This window comes from Leptodactylus fuscus, chromosome 4, assembly GCF_031893055.1.
Source record: "Leptodactylus fuscus isolate aLepFus1 chromosome 4, aLepFus1.hap2, whole genome shotgun sequence".
Taxonomy (NCBI): domain Eukaryota; kingdom Metazoa; phylum Chordata; class Amphibia; order Anura; family Leptodactylidae; genus Leptodactylus; species Leptodactylus fuscus.
In genome coordinates, this window is record NC_134268.1 from 207,975,431 (window position 1) to 207,997,109 (window position 21,679).

The window sequence follows — 21,679 nt, forward strand, 5'->3', positions numbered from 1 at the left end:
AATGCCGGCATTGGTCACACAGCCCCAAAGCATGATGGAACCTCCACCAAATTTTACAGTGGGTAGCATGTGTTTTTCTTGGAATGCTGTTTCTTTTTGGACGCCATGCATAACGCCTTTTTTTTATAACCAAACAACTCAATTTTTGTTTCCAAAATGAAGCTGCCTTGTCCAAATGTGCTTTTTCATACCTCAGGCAACTCTATTTGTGGCGTACGTGCAGAAACGGCTTCTTTCTCATCACTCTCCCATACAGCTTCTATTTGTGCAAAGTGCGCTGTATAGTTGACTGATGCACAGTGACACCATCTGCAGCAAGATGATGCTGCAGCTCTTTGGAGGTGGTCTGTGGATTGTCCTTGACTGTTCTCACCATTCTTCTCTGCCTTTCTGATATTTTTCTTGGCCTGCCACTTCTAGGCTTAACAAGAACTGTCCCTGTGGTCTTCCATTTCCTTACTATGTTCCTCACAGTGGAAACTGACAGGTTAAATCTCTGAGACAACTTTTTGTATCCTTCCCCTGAACAACTATGTTGAACAATCTTTGTTTTCAGATCATTTGAGAGTTGTTTTGAGTAGCCCATGATGCCACTCTTCAGAGGAGATTCAAATAGGAGATCAACTTGCAATTGGCCACCTTAAATACCTTTTCTTATGATTGGATACATCTGGCTATGAAGTTCAAAGCTCACTGAGGTTACAAAACCAATTTTATGCTTCAGTAAGTCAGTAAAAAGTAGTTAGGGGAATTCAAATCAATAAAATGATAAGGGTGCCCATACTTTTGCACCGGTCAAATTTTGGTTTAATGCATATTGCACATTTTCTGTTAGTACAATAAACCTCATTTCAATCCTGAAATATTACTGTGTCCATCAGTTATTAGATATATCAAACTGAAATGGCTGTTATAAACACCAAAATATTTAGAATAAAAAATGATTAAGATTAATAGGGGTGTCCAAACTTTTTCATAGGACTGTACCCATGCGAAGCCGGGTCCTCCCTCTAATATATATATATATATATATATATATATATATATATATATATATATATATATATATATATATATATAATATTGATGTGTGTGTATGTGTATATATATATATATATATATATATATATATATATATATATATATATATATATATATATATACACACACACACACATCAATATTAATTAACAATGGAGGGGACTATTTCTGGCTGAATAGGTGGAATATACCTGTGGGCAGAGTAAGCCTGTGCCTATAAACTGGATGTGATGAATGGCCCAGAGTTATGTTTTTTTTCACTGCCTTCTCAGATATATTTTCCCTTTTGCCCTGTTAATTTACTCGACCCGATTAGCAAGATGCCAGAGCTAGTGTCCAATTGTCCAAGTCTAATTCCTCCCTGGAGGTGGATTGGCTCATCCCTTTGTCTCAATCTGGGCACAGCATTGTCATGATTGTGCTAACTTCGTTAGTTTTAGCAGGGGGTGTCTGGGATCCGTGGACTGAGAGCCTTGCTAGCACCTTTTAGCAGACAAGCTGACTCCATAGGAGACTTTCAATGCTAATGATAATGCTGTCAATGCCAAAGTCATTCTTGATGTGTGTCCTGTAACAGTTGTTGATGTACCAGATGGCTGGGCGAGTCATGGAGGTCTCAGGGACACTCCGGTTCTGGGACCGACTGCAGACGTTGTGGTGGTCACCCGCAGCCAGCGGACTAAAGAGGTGGAAGGTACCCCAGGTCCAGGGCCACTCCTTCCACCACCCGAAGATGGTACTGAGACCGCTGTGGCTAGCCCTACCACCCTAGGGCCGTATGAGTCCGGCAGGTATGAAACATACTTGTCACTTCTGTCTAGCTCCAATCAGGAGGTCAGGGACGTGATCGAGGCTGACCCCAGTCTGGATGCATAGAAGGAGCGTGCCGCTCGACCACCCGTGAAAACGGACAAGGAACACGTGTTCTGGGAGCAAGGGAAGTTGTTCCAGGAAGCCAGTGCCTTTCCTGTGTGCAGTCTGCTAGAGTCGTGGGAAGGAGACTCAGTCATCCCAGGTGTGCCAGTCATGGAGTACGTCCTGCGATTCCGCGACCAAATGCAGACTATGGCGCAGCTGGTGCATGACAACATGGTCCAGGCCCAGGCCGACCAGAAGCGCTGGTATGATCAGAATGCCCACGAGAAAACTTACCAGCCGGGGCAGAAGACATGGCTGCTAGCCCCAGAGCCCCCTGACAAGCTTCAGGCAAAGTGGGCTGGTCCATAGGTCGTGCACCAACAAGTCAACAGCATCAGCTATCTGGTCACGATTGATCTGGACCGGAACAGGCGCCAGGTCTTCCATGTCAACATGATGACAGATCATCATGACTGTGAAGCCAGTGCCTTTCCGGTGTGCAGTCTGCTAGAGGAGGGGGAGGAGGACGGCCGTGTTGACTTACTTGCTCATTGTAGGGGAGGGGAGTCCCCCGGGAGGCCCAGGTGAACCTCCTGCTAGCAGAGGTCCAGCAATATAACTATGACAGCCGCCACAAGCCCGGCCAGGCCCATGGCAATGCCGAAGGTCTGTCTCGTTGCGGTGAGGCTGCGGAGGTGTGTGAGGAGGAGGAATGTAGGGTCCTCCTTCCTCCCAGCACGCTCTAAAAGGGGGAGGTGTGATGAATGGCCCAGAGTTATGTTTTTTTTCACTGCCTTCTCAGATATATTTTCCCTTTTGCCCTGTTAATTTACTCGACCTGATTAGCAAGATGACAGAGATAGTGTCCAATTTTCCAAGCCTAATTCCTCCCTGGAGGTGGCTTGGCTCATCCTATTGTCTCAACCTGGGCACAGCATTGTCATGATTACTAACTTCGTTAGTCTTAGCAGGGGGTGTCTGGGATCAGCTATCACCTTTTAGCAGACAAGCTGACTCCATAGGAGACTTTCAAAGAGTTATGACCGTATATGGTGATACTGGTACAAGGTGGGGGGGGGGAAGCTGCCCACCTTGCTGACCTCATCGTGGGAGGGGGCTGAGTGGAGAGATATTATCACACATGACAAGACCCGAGGTTCTTGTTGTTCTTCCTGGACTGCTGGGATGTGTCACGAAGTGCTGTGATGCTGTGGAAGCTAATCCCTTGGACTAAGGACTCTATTGCCTATGGAGATACCATGCACCATGGACTGTTCTGCTAATGGGGAGTCAAACTCTTACCACCTAAGGATTACTTATGGACTCTAACTACTTATGGACTATAAAGGACTGTGCCCTGGATTTCATGAGGTGAACTCTGGAGACCCAACTGGGTATTATAATTCTGTTTCTAATCTTTTATTCTTTTTATCTTACTGCACTGTAACATACCTTTCTGTAACCACATAAGCTTGTATCCGCTAGCATATATCTCTATGTATGTTGGTTGCCTAGTATCGACCCCCTTGGGTTAATAAAAATCTAAAACTTTAGAAAGCTTGTCTCATATTATCCTATAAGACCCGGTCCCTCTCCCAGGGTGAGAGAGGATGGTAAAGGTAAGAAGGTGATCACAGTTTTGCCTGTGGCAAGGCCAGGTAGGCCAGAGGCTGGGTCAAAGTGGCTTTGGCGAGGCGAGATCCTTCATACTGGAGGAAGGGAATCTGTGTAATAGAAACCTTCAGGCTAAAGCCCCACATAGTGGGCAGCAGCAAAAAAGTACTGTGTGAAAAACTGCAGCAGCAACTACAGATGAGCGAATCAAAACTAACAAACTGGAATTCAATCCAAATTTCAGGAAATATTCAATTCGCATTGAATCCAAATTTCCTCATGCTTTGTGGTAATGAATCCCATTTTTTCCTAAAATGGCTTATGTACATGTTAGGACATGGGCAAGGAACTCTGGGAATGTGGGATCACCCACAATGCCATGCGTGCAGCCAATCAGCAGCCAGTCAGCCCTGTGATGTCATAGCCCTCCGCAATCTTTCATTCAGGCTTTTTCCATTTTACTTAGTGCAGGGAGAGGCGTCAACAAGCGCTAAGGAAAGTAGTAGAGAATAAGTGAAGTAAGTGACTTATTCGCCATTGTGGGTTTTAGGGAGAAAATTACAGGCCGTTTTGCCCTGTATTAATTTCCTTTTCATTTAACTCATTGATCTAACAGTATGTCAGGCAGACAAGTGACAGACCCTGCACCGGGAAGTGGCCGAAGCCTAAATGTTTCTGGCACGGGTCGCAGCAGAGTAGGGAGGCGTGGCTGCAGGGATCACTTACAGAGGCCTGAACTCCCAGTGTCAGCTAGCAGTTGTGTCTTGAACACTAGCCCAGCGGGTATAGAATGGTTGACTCAGTCATCTACTTCATCCCATGTCACATCAGCATAGCTCCCAACAGTACTGGATTCCGTGGGATAGTCCCAATTTTAGTCTGCCGTTCTACGGTCCCGGACGGCTTGCCGTATGTCCTGCTATGCCCCTGAAGTGTTTTGTTTGTTAAATTTTCCCCCAATCACCACTGGCTCTTATCCTAGTTAAAGGCTGACTAATATGCTCAGAAGGACCTGTCTGACATCAGACGGTCACGTGACTAAGTAGGCGTGTCTTTGTATCCCGTGCAGTGCAGGAAGATGGAGAGGTATAAGGTACTGGGTGAAAGGGGGTAATGTGAGGTGTAGGGTGGACTGTGGAGTGCGGGTGGTACGACGGGGGGGGGGGGGGGGGCATGTCAAAAGTTCGCCACGGGGCCCCGCCATTCCTAGTTACGCCACTGGTTGTGATCGTTTTCTTCCTGTTTGATCTTACAAGCAGGAGGCAGGGGAGGGGTTACCTGGGCACCCACCATGTTCACCTACAGTTTTCTAAATCATATGCATTGTCCTGAGTTTTTCAATGGATTTTTAATGTGAATTTCACAGCAAATATATTGCCATAGGAGTTAATCTAGTCCATACTATTAACCCTTCTATTTCTGTAAGCATTCTTACTCTGCAGTATTTTTCTAAACCTGAAAAACTTTAACACAGCACTGTTCATGAGATTGTATCATCTTTCTAAAGTCATCTTTGTATTTATTTATTTTACTAATTTCATCTTTTTAAGCATTATTGTGTGGCTTTGCAACGTGGAAATTTACTGAGTGCCGGTACCTGGATTGTGCAGGATTGTAGTCTGGAGAGAGGATACATCTGCCAGAAATCTAAGGGTAAGATCAGTTATGGCGGAGACATTTCTTTTATCTGGGGCTCTAATTGGGGAGACTTTTCTCCATAGTCAGAGATCAGCAGTGATGAATTCCATCAGAGAGACGTCATCTATTAGGGCAGGTCACACTGGGGAACACAATGCAAGTACATTGGTGCTTTTGCAGGTATCACCTCGCTGCTGCCCCCTGTGGCCTACTCTTATGGATACCTTCTATTGTAGCAAATGTGTTTATGAGAGTACAGGACTGGCTGATAGAATTTTCTAAACTTGGCTATGGAATTGGTAAATCAGAAGCTACACAAAACAGTTATAGACCAACTGTGGCCCCCGTCACTTCATAACTGCCGCCAAACTTTACGTAAATGCAGCTTTTTTGACTTATCAGTACAGCAGAAAAACATGTTGTCATTTACAGTCCCAGCAAAATGAATGAGATTTAGAAAAATGAAAATTGCAGTGAAAAGCAATGTAAACACAAGCACTTTTTAGCCGGGGCACCATGTGGCGTTAACACCATGGTTTGGCCACAGCGGAAACACCGCTGCAAAAAAAACGCAATATTTTACAGTCCCTGCAAAGTGGATGGGATTTTAGTGTTAGTCTAAGGATTATGTTAGGTTCACACTCGCATTGATCTCTCCAAACTGTCTCCTAAAAATTGGTTACCTGTAGACCCCAGACTGTAGATTATAATGTGGATCGCCGGGTGTCCATCAGGTTTCTGCTGGTTTTATATTGAAATTTACTGATGCTCCGTGCAGGACTTTTCTCTTAGCCGGTTTTAGGTGGAATCTGTGAAGTCTCTAACGCAGATGTGAACCTCACCTTATTCACACACTGAAATTTTTGGAAAATCATATCACTGTTTTTGAGCCAAAGCCAGAAGAGACTTCACAAGAAATGGAAAATACAGAGGAACATCTTATATTTCTCCTTCCTTCGGTATCTCTCTCTGCCTTGGGTTCAAAAAACTGAATGAAAAACTGCAGTGCTTTTTTTCTAAAAAATTCCATTTGAGAATCTACCCTCAAGGTAGTAGTTAGAGATGAGCGAGTAGTGTTCGATCGAGTAGGTGTTCAATTGAATACTACGGTATTCGATCGAACACTACTGTTCGAAGTTTAAGGTTCGATGCAGAACCAGCGTTGGACTAGGTAAGTATAATTTTATCGAATTTTGCCTACCCCTGAAACAAGCATTTCCCCCCATAGACTATAATGGGGTTCGAAATCCGTTCGAACAGTCGAACAGTGTGCGGCTGTTCGAATCGGATTTCGAACCTCAGACATTTTAGTGTTCGCTCATCTCTAGTAATAGTCTGTCGTCTTCCACTACATGTACAGTAAGTCATTTATTTTCATTTCTTCTTTAGATCCGAGTCTACCAGTTAACCCCACGGATCCCTCAGACCACTATAAATATGAAGACGCCACCTACAAGTTTGACACAACCAAAAGGACCTGGGATGAGGCCCGTCAGGAGTGTCTGAAGGATAATTCACAGCTAGTCAGCATCTCAGACGAGTACACCACGTCTTTCCTAAAACTCCCCTTGGCTAAACATAAGGAGCCTTTTTGGATTGGCCTGTATATGAATGAGGTGGGAATATTTTTATTTTTTACTAGCAGTAGGCAATTTTGCACTGGTGTATTTTGTATGTTGTCTGTGTGTATGTCCATAAGCGTCATGTGATTATGTGTGTCTCATTTTGGATGTCAGTGAAAAACCTGTGATCAGTTGTTATGGATACCTGGAGTAAACCTGTGTGTATGTGACCTTGTGTAACAGTGTCATCCACAGTGCCCGGCTTCTTTAAAGCTGACATACACCAGTGAAGAAAAATGACTGGGTTGCTATGCACACCTGGAGTAAAACTCTAATGTGTGGTATTCTGTGCAGAGCCATCTATCTAATCCTCCAGCATATGGTACTGTGTGCTGATGCATGTATCTAATCCTACGGCTTGTGGTACTGTGTGCAGAGTCACGTGTCTAATCCTCCCTGTGTGGTATTGTGTGAAGAGGCGTGTATCTAATCCTCTGGCGTGTGGAACTATGTGCAGATGCGTGTATCCAATCCTCTGGCATGTGGTGCTGTGTGCAAATGCACGTATCTAATCCTCCCCCATGTGATACTGTGTGTAGACGCGTGCATCTAATCCTCTGGCGATGGTACTATGTGAAGACATGCATATCTAATCCTCTGGCATGTTGAACTGTGTGTAGATGTGTGTATCTAATCCTCCCCCGTGTGGTACTTTGTGCAGACACACGTATCTAATCCTCCCCTGTGTGGTATTGTTTTAAGAGGCGCGTATCTAATCCTACAGTGTGTGGAACTGTGTGTAGATGCGTGTATCTAATCCTATGGCGTGTACAACTGTGTGCAGATGCGCGTTTCTAATCCTCTGGCATAAGGAACTGTGTGCAGACGCGCGTATCTAATCCTATGGCATGTGGTAATGTGTGCAGATGCGTGTATCTAATCCTTCCCCGTGTGGTACTGTATGTAGATGCGCGTATCTAATCCTCTGGCGGTGGTACTATGTGAAGACATGCGTATCTAATCCTCTGGCGTGTTGAACTGTGTACAGATGTGCGTAGCTAATACTCCCCTGTGTGGTATTGTGAAGAGGTGCGTATCTAATCTTACCCCGTGTGCAAACACGCGTATCTAATCCTTCAGCGTGTGGAACTGTGCTGACGCGCATATCGAATCCTCGGTCGTGTAGTACTGTGTGAAGAGGCGTGTATCTAATCCTATAGTGTGTGGAACTGTGTGTAGACGCGTGTATCTAATCCTATGGCATGTACAACTGTGTGCAGACGCGTGTATCTAATCCTCTGACGTGTAGAACTGTGTGTAGACGCGTGTATCTAATCCTACGGCATGTGGTACTGTGTTCAGACGTGCTTATCTAATCCTCTAATGTGTGGAACTGTGTGCAGATGCACGTATCCAATCCTCTGGCATGTGATACTGTGTGTAGACGCATGTATCCAATCCCCTGGCGTATGGTACTGTATGCAGACGCGCGTATCTAATCCTCCGGCGTGTGAAACTGTGTGCAGATGCGCATATCTAATACTACGGCATGTGGTACTGTGTGCAGTTGGCAATATCTAATCCTACGACATGTGGAACCATGTGCAGACGCACCTATCTAATCCTTCAGTGTGTGGAACTGTGTGCAGAAGCGCGTATTTAATCCTCTGGTGTGTGGGACTGTGTGCAGACGCGTGTATCTAATCCTTTGGCGTATGATACTGTGTGCTGATCTGTGTATCTAATCCTCTGATGCGTGTATCTCAGTTTGGATATCAGTGTTGGGTTGTGCATGTGGAGTGACCGTGTGTATTGCAGTTGGAATATGAGTGAAAGACTTGCAGGTTTGTATTGGCTAAGGGGAGAGGTCAGGGTGTTGGGAAAGCTGTATCTCTGGAAAGGTACGTCCAAGCGAGTTGGAGTCTCATTTTAAACAGTCCCGGATACCTGAAGTATCTCTGTACCAAATTTGGTGAAGAACGGTCCAGTCGTTTGGTCGCGCATAGAGCACAGACAGACAGACAGACAGACAGACAGAAACTCATTTTTATAATATAGAGAGATTAATTTTTATTAAAATTAGAATAGAAATTTAGAGATGTGTAAACAAGCAAGATGCAACAACGCTAAAGTCTACAGACCATACATAAGGACAATAACTATGAGAGAAGGTTCCCGCTCTGGATGACTCCGGCTACCCCATCTGATAGGCTCATACATACAGCTAACCCGTAATCAGGAGTCCATTGTAATTTTGGCTCTCGTACATAAGGCACACTGTTACTATATATTGCCACTCAAACATGTAAAAATAGCTTAGAATTGTATAATATTATTAAAGAAGTACTGACTCCCCATTGGTCCTCAGCTTCTGCTTCCTGGGCCCTTACCGATTTCTGTATACTGGCCTCCAGTGCCGACAGCTCAATGTGTGACCTCTGCAGTCAGTCACTAGCTGTAGTGGTGACCAGTCAACACCATGGGCCCCCGCCTGTATGAAGATTGTGGCCCCCACCAGGCTGCAGTTATCAGGGAATTTTGAATGTTCTAATTATAAGGTGAATGATTATTCATAGGATTTCTCATTCTCAGTCAATTCCCAGTGTTAGGTTGGGTTTACACATTACGCATGCACCAGGACAACGAGTGTATTGCATATATATGTATATATATTATATGTAACATCCCACAGTTATGTAGCTTTATAGACTTGGTTATATATTTATTTCTCATATTTTATTTTTTAGTACTTCATGAACAACATGAAGTTTTAATAAGGAAATAATATTCCCTCCCATTCCTGGGGAAGGGATCTATAAATGTCTGCCTGTCTCTATGCTTGTATGTACACTTGATTTGAGAAAGGGGTTTAAACCCGAAACACGTTCTCAGTACTTTTTATTATAATTATCCTTTATTTTTTACCAATAAATTAAATTCCTTTTATCTGGTTCATCCAGTAAGGGTCATTTTTCAGGCTGACCACAGTGGTCTTTAGTGAAGAGAACTATTACTAGGATTGAGCCGATCTTGAAATTTCAGGATAGTTTTCCATTCGAACCCGATCCCAATTCCGATCCCAATGCAAATCAATGGGATTTTTTAAATAATCGGAGATTGGATTTTAAAAACAAACTTATTCACTACACAGCATGTAGTCCAAAAATTGATTCAATTTTTGGACCCCACACTGTGTAGTGATTCACTAGTAGATAGACAAGTCAATGTACAGTAGTATCTATCTACTAGTGAACTTGCCTCGTCGTCCCCACAGCAGCGCAGCACACAGTGATTTACCGCAGCCTGCCACTCTTCTGCTTCGTCCCTGTTTTACCGTATATTCAGCTGAGTATACAGTAAAACAGGGACGAAGCAGAAGAGTTGCAGGCTGCGGTAAATCCATAGGAATGAATGCACGCAACCGGGACACAGGGGGGTAAGCGGCCGGACGCTTCCATTCATCTCTATGGGTGCTAAGCTTTTACTACAATGATTGGCCAGTAGCCAAGCATTGTGGGAATTAAGCCCCGATCTCGATCCCGCCCGAAAAGATCGGGATCGGAATTCCGATCGCGATCGTGAAATTTTCTCAATCGCCGATTGGAAACCAATCTTTTCCGAACCTGATCGCCCAACCCTAACTATTACTCCCATCGCACTTGTTCCTTTGAGAATTTTTCTCTATAGCATTGAGTTCAGGGGACAGTGATTGGCTACAGTCGTGATCTGCATGTCTGTGATAGGACGATCACTGAAGGCAAAAATCAAGAGACTGGTGGGTGGCCCCGAAAGCAGCTGTGCAGGATCGGGAAGATGATTATTGCATGGTTTACTACTATTATTTTATTTTTTTTTATACCGTATTTTACGGACTATAAGGCGCACTGGACTATAAGCCGCATTGCCCATGAGCGCCTTATAGTCCGTCTCGGTTCATATATAAGGCGCACCGGACTATAAGCCGCAGTCCGGTGCGCATTATATCTTATTGAAAGCGGCGGCAGGCAGACTTTGCCAGCGGCCGCTTAACCCCCCGCGTGCCAGCCGCTTCTATTGGAAGCGCTCGGCAGGCGAGGAGGGGCTCTATCAGCAAAATCATGCTGATAGAGCCCAACCGTAAACGTTAGGTTAAACTACTACACCCCCCCCCACCACCACCCCCCCGTTACAGCAGGGCTGCCGGACACTTCCTATTCATTTCTATGGGAGCCGGCATGCGAGCGCTCCCTATAGAAATGAATGGAAAAAAGCAGTCCATTCATTTCTATGGGGAGCGCTCGCATGCCTGCTCCCATAGAAATGAATAGGAAGTGTCCGGCAGCCCTGCTGTGACACCGCCGTCCTGAAAGAGAACGTGAAACTTACCGAGCGGTGCAGGGTGGGCGGGCATTCAGGCCTCCTCTTCCTCCGATGTTCTGTCCTCCTCCGGCGCTCGCAAGCTGATAATGGCCAGGGCACATGCGCAGTAGAAGCATTATGCGCATGCGCCCCGGCCATTATCAGCGAGCGCCGGAGGAGAAGGACGGAACATCGGAGGCAGAGGAGGCCAGAATGCCCGCCCGCCCGCCCTGCACCGTTGGGTAAGTTTCACGTTCTCTTTCAGGACGGCGGTGTCACAGCAGGGCTGCCGGACACTTCCTATTCATTTCTATGGGAGCAGGCATGCGAGCGCTCCCTATAGAAATGAATGGACTGCTTTTTTCCATTCATTTCTATAGGGAGCGCTCGCATGCCGGCTCCCATAGAAATGAATAGGAAGTGTCCGGCAGCCCTGCTGTAACGCCGGCGTGTACGGCTGTGATACACGCCGGCGTTCGGTAGTGTGAATGCACCCTTACGGTGCCTTTTATGTATGTATGGAAGCGGCACGCAGTCTTTGCCGCCGCTTCCATCCATATATAAGCCGCACCGGACTATAAGCCGCACTTACGATTTCTGAGGAAATCGTAGGTTTTTATGTGCGGCTTATAGTCCGGAAAATACGGTAGTATTTTATGTCACTCTTGGCCATGTTTAGTTTTGTTTTTGATGGGTGGACAAGTTCTTTATAGGGAATCTTGCTAAAAATGCTTCTCAGTGGGCAGGCATCATGTTATAGAGCAGGAAGAGCTGAGCAGATCAATGAGTAGTTTTGTGAGAAAGGATTCAGTATAACTTGTCACTTATTATTAAGCCCCTTCCTCATCCAGTGGACGGTCCTACTCAGTGATTGTCAGATATAATTGTATTTACAGTGATATAAGGCTATGCTGATTAGTTTTTTCCCTCTATATATCAATCTGCTCAGCTCCTCCTGTTCTATAACATGCTGCCTGCAGATTAGATGACATTGTCAATGTGATGGGTTCCCTATAAATAAAGCAGCACATTCTCATGACTGAGCCACATACAAGATGATAGAACTAATTTTCCAGGTTTGAGATTTGCAATGCGTTACAGAGATTTGTATTCTGGATATAATTTTTACACATTGTAATGATCTCGAAAGGATGTATAAAATTCTAATTCTTTCAGACTGTAAATGCATACAAGTGGGTTGATAATCGGAGACTACTCTACACTAGATGGGCCGCTGGGGAGCCAAGAATGGGCACTTTCTGTGTATATGTGGATACGGATGGACAATGGAAGACGTCGTCCTGTAATGAGAGGTATTCCTCCATCTGCAAACATACAAGTGGTAAGATGATCACTGTCTGAATGAAGTCTATGTATCATTTCATGTATCACATATAGGTCAAACATTCTGACCTCATCATTTACCCAATATATCTTCATAGAGGTTGGAGCTATGTTATTTCTTTTCGTTCACTGCGGCCACCACTAGTGCTGCTTTAGAGGGATTTTTCCATATAGGAGATGTATGGTATATCATAGAAACATAGAATCATATGACACAAAAGTGGGTAATAGGCTTAATACTCCGGGAGGGGTTTGTAACATAGAAAAAAATATTTAGCCTTGTGGGGGATGTCAGCTTGTGTAACCTCCATTTGAGATTCCAGACACGTCTCACAACCTCCATGTGCTCACAGACTCCATTTTGGATTTTGAGACCATGCGGTCCTACCTGCAGCCTTTTTACAACTCACCTTTTGTTCAGAGAACTCACACCCCCCCCCCCCTCATGGGGGTGTGACCTCTCTCCAGTTTCTTATCCAATGAGTGTAATTTGTGCCCATCCCTAGTATATGATGATATGTCTTTAACAATTTGGACTTCAATACGGTAATACTTAGAGCAGATTGCGCTCACAGCCTTACTGGATGAATGGTTCAAACAATAGAAACTGCAGTTCAGTGTGTCCAAATCATTTTATCAGTTCTGTGATAGCCAGGATCTAGGGGTCCCGATATCTTACAATCTCAAATTGAATGCACAGTACAGCCAGGCAGTAGGATTCTCAGTTGTATAGCTAGAGATATAACCAGTAGTATGTTCAGCTGTATAGAGATACACTCACCGGCCACTTTATTAGGTACACCTGTCCAACTGCTCGTTAACACTTAATTTCTAATCAGCCAATCACATGGCGGCAACTCAGTGCATTTAGGCATGTAGACATGGTCAAGACAATCTCCTGCAGTTCAAACCGAGCATCAGTATGGGGAAGAAAGGTGATTTGAGTGCCTTTGAACGTGGCATGGTTGTTGGTGCCAGAAGGGCTGGTCTGAGTATTTCAGAAACTGCTGATCTACTGGGATTTTCACGCACAACCATCTCTAGGGTTTACAGAGAATGGTCCGAAAAAGAAAAAACATCCAGTGAGCGGCAGTTCTGTGGGCGGAAATGCGTTGTTGAGGTCAGAGGAGAATGGCCAGACTGGTTCGAGCTGATAGAAAGGCAACAGTGACTCAAATAGCCACCCGTTACAACCAAGGTAGCCAGAAGAGCATCTCTGAACGCACAGTACGTCGAACTTTGAGGCAGATGGGCTACAGCAGCAGAAGACCACACCGGGTGCCACTCCTTTCAGCTAAGAACAGGAAACTGAGGTTACAATTTGCACAAGCTCATCGAAATTGGACAATTGAAGATTGGAAAAACGTTGCCTGGTCTGATGAGTCTCGATTTCTGCTGCGACATTCGGATGGTAGGGTCAGAATTTGGCGTCAACATCATGAAAGCATGGATCCATCCTGCCTTGTATCGGTAACGGTTCAGGCTGGTGGTGGTGGTGTCATGGTGTGGGGAATATTTTCTTGGCACTCTTTGGGCCCCTTGGTACCAATTGAGCATCGTTGCAACGCCAAAGCCTACCTGAGTATTGTTGCTGACCATGTCCATCCCTTTATGACCACAATGTACCCAACATCTGATGGCTACTTTCAGCAGGATAATGCAATGCCATGTCATAAAGCTGGAATCATCTCAGACTGGTTTCTTGAACATGACAATGAGTTCACTGTACTCCAATGGCCTCCACAGTCACCAGATCTCAATCCAATAGAGCATCTTTGGGATGTGGTGGAACGGGAGATTCGCATCATGGATGTGCAGCCGACAAATCTGCGGCAACTGTGTGATGCCATCATGTCAATATGGACCAAAATCTCTGAGGAATGCTTCCAGCACCTTGTTGTATCTATGCCACGAAGAATTGAGGCAGTTCTGAAGGCAAAAGGGGGTCCAACCCGTTACTAGCATGGTGTACCTAATAAAGTGGCCGGTGAGTGTATAACGAGAAGGGAGAGAGATCGTAATCCTGCTATAGAGCACTAGTGAGACCATATCTGAAACATTTTGTCCAGATCTGGAGACGCTACCTACAAAAGACATGAATATATGTTAGCTAACATAGATGTGTTAGCCAAGACTTCAGAAGAGAAGGATCTAGGGGTTCTGATATCAGACAGATTCAATAGTATTGTACAATACAGACAGGCAGCAGGGAAAACAAGTAGGATGCTCGGCTGTACAGCTAGAGGTATAGCCAATAGGAAAAGATAGATTATGAACCAGCTGTATAGAGCTGTTGAGACCACAGCTAGAATACTGGGGATACTATTTTTTAAAAGTAAATTGATAAATCTGGCATTCTCACACTGTCTAACTGTACACCTCTTATTAGTTGGCTTATTGTATGCCAGAAATATGCGCTAAATATTTGGTGCATGCTGTAGCAAAATAGGTCATGCTCACTTCTTCACGGAGAATATGATTTGTAAAAAGGTTTAAAAAGTGTCAAAACACTTGATAAATGTGGCCCAAGGGATTTTAGATAGTTTTTTGGCACAATCTACACCAGAGTTCTGGTGCATTTTATTTCATAAATCGCCACCACTGTGTCCAGATCTGTAGACTCCACCTACAGAGGACATAGCGATGTGTTAGCCAAGACTTCAGAAGAAAAGGATCAAGGAGCCTTGATATCAGACAGGCCTGAAACACATGGCTCAGTCCTATCCCTCTCCGCCACAAACACTCTGCAGCACAGGATACAAGACGAAATCTATTCAGTTTATTATTATTAGAAAAACGATGGAGAAAGAGAGTATAATAGCAAAATTAGATTTTACACGGCTACATGTAGTCCGTTACAATGGAGACACAGGTCTGCATAGGAGCTGTATATAAACAACTACGGTAACTTCTGCCCGCGACTTAGTCTGCGGGTTGTTGTTGGTGATGAGCCGCTTAGAATTAGCCAAATGTGGTTGGCGGTGATCCGCCTGCGTCCACGTGTCGGCTCTGCTACATCTGTGCATATGCGCAGCAGCCCCAGTGCTGTATGCACATCCGTATGGAGTGCAGAGTTAGCTGTGGCACTGTGCTGCCTCAGCTCAGCTACATCAGGCAATTTGGATCACAGGGGTTGTCTTGTTTGAGTGTCCTAGCAGTGTCTGTGTTAGACACGGCTAAATGGCTGCTGGTGAAATTTGACACAGTTCGTCCTTCCCCATCCCCCAGCACAGTCCGAAGACCACATGCCCCTGTGTTACGCACACAAACTGCTAGCGCGCCGTCTCAGCTCTGTTACATCTGCTAATTTTGAATACAGGGCTTGTCTTGTGTGGGAGTGTCTGAGAAGCTTATGTGTTAGACACGGCTGAACGGATGTTCCTGAAATGTACAACAATTCTTCCCCATTCGAGGCAGAACAACAGATTCCCCGTCGTACTCACTGAAACTCTACAGCCGATATACTCCTCTTGGCCACACACAGCCTGTATGTTCTGTAGTCTCCTGATCTTCTATGAGACTCCATTTTCTTAAGTTTTCACACTGTCTGGCTCCCTCCTGTTTAGCTGTGCCCCAAATTAGCATGTAGCTCCGCCCACCACACAGCGTGATCCTATGGGACGGCTGAAGGGCCTGTGATGACTCATGCTTAAGTGTCATGTAGTGACGTCATTTACCGGGATAAAAAGTAGCCTATATTTTATTTGGGGTTCCTATCTATGTAAGTGCAAAATTTCAGCCAAATCTATTCAGCCGTTTTTGCGTGATAGAGTAACAAACATCCAAACACACAAACTTTCCCATTTATAATATTAGTAGTATCTATAGAAAATAGGACAATTATTTTCACAGTTGGTTATTTATTAATTTTAAATGCATTGGGACCATTAAGTATATGTATATATGTATATCTATTATACCTAATCTATTATATCTGACTGTACAGCAATTTTGTCTTCTAACTTTTGGTCTTAAAGTTCTCCTTCCCACTGTCCCACCTGAAACACCTGGAACTTGCCCAAACGTAACTTCAAAGGCCTGGATTTCCTTCCGTAACCATTGTTATATTTTTGAATCATCATCCGCCACATCGTGGTACAGGGCAATCTTAAAATGTGTTCGTTATGGTAAGTCCTACACATATTCTATATCTGTAACTTGCGCGAATATAACTATATAGTGGGCATTTTGATTGACGAAGAGAGAATTAAAATAGATTATTTAACTAAAAATCAAACCAAAATCATATTCAACCATAGAATAAGGTTTTCTAAAAGGTTGTTGTGCCATTACCTAGAGGAATGGATTCCAAGCAAACAGAATTATTCACTATGACAATTTTCTAGGTGGCAGTTTAACCTCAGTTGAAGATTCCACTGAATTGGATTTCCTCCTCGGACATACTGAGCTACTCAGCAGCCAGCAGGAAACATTTTGGATCGGACTTTACAAGGAAGAGAATGGTATAGTATCAGAAAACTAGGCTATACTCACATGACCACTGAAAAAACATGGCCGTGAAAAATTGATGAGTAGTTCATTATTTTCACAGCCATTTTGCATCCATAGTTAAAGATGACAGAACTTCTCAAGGTTCATTTAGTTTTGGGTGGCTCAGATCCCAGATTCGTTTCGGGTCAAGCAAGTTCAGTACAAACCTCAAAGGGATTCTACCGCTAAACTAACATTTTTTCTAATGACCACATCGGAATAGCCTTAAGAAAGGCTATTCGTCTCCTACCTTTAGACGTGGCCTCCGGCCCGCCGTTCCGTAGAAATACCGGTTTTAACCGGTATGCAAATGAGTTATCCGCAGCAATGAGGGCGGGCCCCAGTGCTGAAACGCCGATGAGCGCGTCCCCATTGCTGCCCGAGAGCTCTTTCCAGCACCGCTTCCATCTTGAGCAGCAACTCCGCCTCTTCTGTCTTCTGATGCGGTCCAACTTCCGACGCCTGCGCAGTAGGCTCCTGTATTGAACTACAAGAGCTCTTGTAGTTCAATACAAGAGCATATAGCGGCCTCCCAAAAATGGCCGACCCTGTATTGAACTGCAAAAGCGGCCACCCAAAAATGGTTGCCGGCCGCTCCTGTATTGGGAATTGTAGTTCAATACAGAAGCCTACTGCGCAGGCGTCGGAAGTTGGACCACATCAGAAGACAGAAGAGGCGGAGCTGCTGCTCAAGATGGAGGCGGCACTGGAAAGAGCTCTCGGGCAGCAATGGGGACGCGCTCATCGGCGTTTCAGCGCTGGGGCCCGCCCTCATTGCTGCGGAGAACTCATTTACATACCGGTTAAAACCGGCATTTCTACGGAACGGCGGGCTGGAGACCACGTCTAAAAGTAGGAGGCAAATAGGCTTTCTTAAAGCTATTCCGACGTGGTCATTAGAAAAAATTTTAATTTAGTGATAGAATCCCTTTAACACTGGTTAGATTGGTTCTAGGAGCCCTGACAATTTCTAGCTCTCTAAGCAAACATAGCAAAACTTATGTTAAAGTGAATATGACATGTATGTCTATGGGAAAACAAATGGTAAGCAGAGGATACAAACTCAGACTATAAAACATTTGATACACTCCAAAAATTACCCTTTTGGGGGGAAAACTTCTTGCTTTTGTGTTTTGCCTTTATGGCAGCAGATGGCCACACCAATATTGCTTTGGTATTGGAAGAAGTAATGGGGGGGGGGAGTTGTTTGTTTTATTATCTCCTTACTATGCTCTAATTTGATGAAAAATTTGTGGCACACTAAGCGGCATGGTAGCGACTGGACAGCCAGTAACTTGAGTTGGAGTTAAAGTTGCAGACACGCCGTATGACTGGGGACAGATTGCTGTTTACTGGATACACCTTCCTTTATTGATGGTTACTAACATTTTTTGGGGAGGAGGAAGATGAGGAGAAACAGATTATCTTCATCTGTTTCTCCTCATCTTCCTCTTCCCCACCAACTTTGGTAACCATCAATAAAGGAAGGCGTATCCAGTAAACAGCAATCTGTTGTGGATGTGGTTTGCCTACAAAGACAATTGTGAAGAGAAGGATTAGAATGAACTTGCTCACTTGGTGCCACTACCAATTCCATTTTATCAAATGAGCTGGTAACCCATGTGGGGAAGGTAGTGGTGCGGATCCGAACAGTCGAAGACAGGGACACAAAATATGCAGCAAACCGATTTATTTAGAAAAAAAAAATACAGGACAATTTATAAACCTTGACTTCAGGCACAAAATGAGCAAAATAAAATACAGCCTTAACTTCAGGCAAAAACAAAAATCTCTGCTTGTCTGAGCAACTAACTGAACAGAAATGTTAACCTAACTATACATGTGGCTTACTATCAGCCGCACGAACAAAACAAGCACAACTTTGTCTCAGGGTTACAGGACAGACCCACTCACCTCCTTTCACTCCCTGGATCTGCCTTGGAGCACAGAATCTGCAGCCTTTTTCTGGCCCAGTAATGAGACAAGGACTCACACCTGGAGCTGAGGCCTATTCAAGACCTGCACTGGACCACATATAATTTAAAAACCTGGGGGAGATATCACACGATTGCAGCACTCTGCCTATCACCTTCTCATACCCTATTTCATGTGAGTGCATAAACACCTATTATACCTTGCCAACGATTTGTCATTTGGTATTGCACAAAAAATTTCCCATCTGGGAGATTACCACATGTAGCTGCTGCCGCTAAAGCCTGCAGCAGTGGAAACATGTCAGCCAGTGCCACCACCACCAAAGTTTGCCTTAGATCTACCCCAGGCAGGGCTTTTAGTATGTTGGGGCCAGTGGCATAACTAGGAATGGCGGGGTCCTGTGGCAGACTTTTGATATTGGCCCCCCCTCCCAACCAACACCGAAGACCTCGACCGACCCCTCCTCCCCCCTATATTCCTGCACGCGCTATTATGCCCCATAGTGGCCCCTGCACACAGTATTATGCCCCATAGTGGCCCCTGCACACACTATTATGCTCCATAGTGGCCCCTACACGCACTATTATGCCCCATAGTGGCCCCTGCACATAGTATTATGCCTTGTAGTGGCCCCTGTACACAGTATTATGCCCACTGTGAACACCCATAAACAATTATTATACTCTGGGGTCTTTTCAGACCCCAGAGTATAAATTGGAGACTGAGGGGGGATACCAACATAAAAAACCACTGTTACTTACCTATACCTTGCTCTGCTGCACTTCTTGGTGGTGTCGGCCATCTTCAATGACGTCCAGGACTTCACATGACCTAGGACACAGGCCCCGATCATGTGATGTCACACAAGTAGGCCCGAAGCCTGTCTGGAACCTGGAGAGGTAAGCAACTCTGTTTATGTTCCCTCACCTCTACCGGGCCTCCGATCATTATACTTGGGGGTCTGAAAAGAACCCCCCCCTCCTTCCCGAGTACAATAATAGTGTTTGTGTGGGGCCCAAGGCGTCACTTACCAATCCCATCTCCTGCCAGGATCGGTAAGTAAATAGGGCTCAATACCGGCTGGAGTAACTTCAGACGGTAACGGCCTATTAAGAAAAAAAAATGCAGCAGTAGCGGCTGTCGCTGGGCCCCTAATGTCCCAGGCCCTGTGGCAGCTGCTACTACGGTACTTACACCCCTGGTTCTTGTGATGTCACCCTGTGTTAGGACTGTGCAGCAGGTGTGGCCATGATATCAGGGTCGCAGCCTCTTCCACTGTAACTGTTCAGTCCAGCATGCATGGGATTAATCCCCTTGCATAGCCGATGGCGTGGTCAGCCTGCAGACTGACATTGGTGTCAGCCTATCGGCATCTGGCTTGAGCACCTGGGCTGGCTGATCAGTCCCACCTTCCCTCCATTTAAGGAGGCTGGTTTGGGCCGTCGGGTGCTATAGCCTCAAATCTCTATCGTTACATGTGCTGCAGCTGTGTGTGTGGCCCAGCACTGTTATATGTTTGTCTATGTCTTATATGTCTCCCTTCTGGAAATTGTAGCTTAGTGTAGGACACTGTCCAAGAAGCACACAAGATGCTTCAAAAAGAAGCCGGCTGGACCCTCATTTTGGACACTGTACACCCATGAGGCCTTAATGAATTTATTTTATTTGCATCTTTTTTATGAAATGATTTAATTCTCAACTTCATATTGTCCTTTTGGGATTGTCAAAATGTAGGTGTATAGCCCCCCAGGGTATTTCGCCACATTGGTGGTCTCCTCTGGTTACTTACGTGCTCCTAATAAGGCTAGTATGTCTATTACGGCATCTGACTCCAACAATACACCTCTCCGTATCCTGTAGGCCCGGTTAGGGTTCTTTCTTTTCATTGGCGTTATCTCTTCCATGTGATCATGATTTGTCTCCTATGCATGACACTTACCTTAGCCGCGATGATCTACCCGATTCGGTTTACAACGCCGGTGAGCGTTGTCTGTTGCTGGGAGACGTGGGTACTAGTCGTGGCTATGCTCCGCGCTATCGGTGATGTAGCGATCCATGAGTGGACGCTCTCCTGATGACGTGGGGGTGATGGGCGCGGCTTAGCCTTTATCAGTGCGAGCGGCAGGCCCAGTTTTTTGGCTACACATTACAGCTGTCCGGGCTGAGACTGAATAATGCTCAGTTGTGTGTGCTATCTCTTGGTTTTAATGAGAGTTTTCAACTTTTGTTTTAAATTAATTGATAAAAGTTACATTTTAAGTGTATTCATCCTCAGACATTCTACTCTTAAATAATACACATACCCCTCATTTTGTTACATTTTGCTTCCTTACATAGTCCCCAGATATACATACTACATTAGATACGGATACCATCTAAAATTTGAGCCATTTGGAACCGTGGATAAATAGTGGTTTAGTACTTTATACTATATATTGATCACCTATATATTATGTCAGGATAGACTGTTTGCAACTCATTTTACATATCTTAAGATAAGATAAGATAATCCTTTAATAGTCCCACATTGGGGAAATTTCAGCATGTTACAGCAGCATAGTAATACAGATACAGGATAATACACAGTAGTATATTACAGACGTAGACACACACAAGCTGAGAAGAGAAGATATACTAGGAGTCCATAGCAGCTAAGGAAAAACGGAAGAGAAAGAGGAAGACCTCAAGGTCATCGTCATAATCATTAGTTCTCTGTGCGGAGTGATCTTCGTTTGGTCTGATGTAGATTATACAGCCTGGTCGTGGTTGGAAGGAAGGACTTGCGATAGCTCCTTCTCACACTTGGGGTGAAGCAGATGGTTACTTACAGTGCTGCCAAGTCCCATCAGGGTCCCATA

General features: G+C 44.8%; 1 protein-coding gene across 1 annotated transcript in view; it reads left to right on the plus strand.

Annotated features, from left to right (window-relative positions):
* Positions 1 to 21,679, plus strand: part of LOC142200948 (macrophage mannose receptor 1-like) — a 95,187-nt gene that overhangs the window by 65,019 nt on the left and 8,489 nt on the right. The window contains exons 19-23 of the mRNA XM_075271701.1: positions 5,064 to 5,166; positions 6,541 to 6,767; positions 12,228 to 12,393; positions 16,373 to 16,522; positions 16,742 to 16,858. Coding sequence (XP_075127802.1) covers positions 5,064 to 5,166; positions 6,541 to 6,767; positions 12,228 to 12,393; positions 16,373 to 16,522; positions 16,742 to 16,858 — 763 coding nt within the window. The remainder of the gene's footprint in view (positions 1 to 5,063; positions 5,167 to 6,540; positions 6,768 to 12,227; positions 12,394 to 16,372; positions 16,523 to 16,741; positions 16,859 to 21,679) is intronic.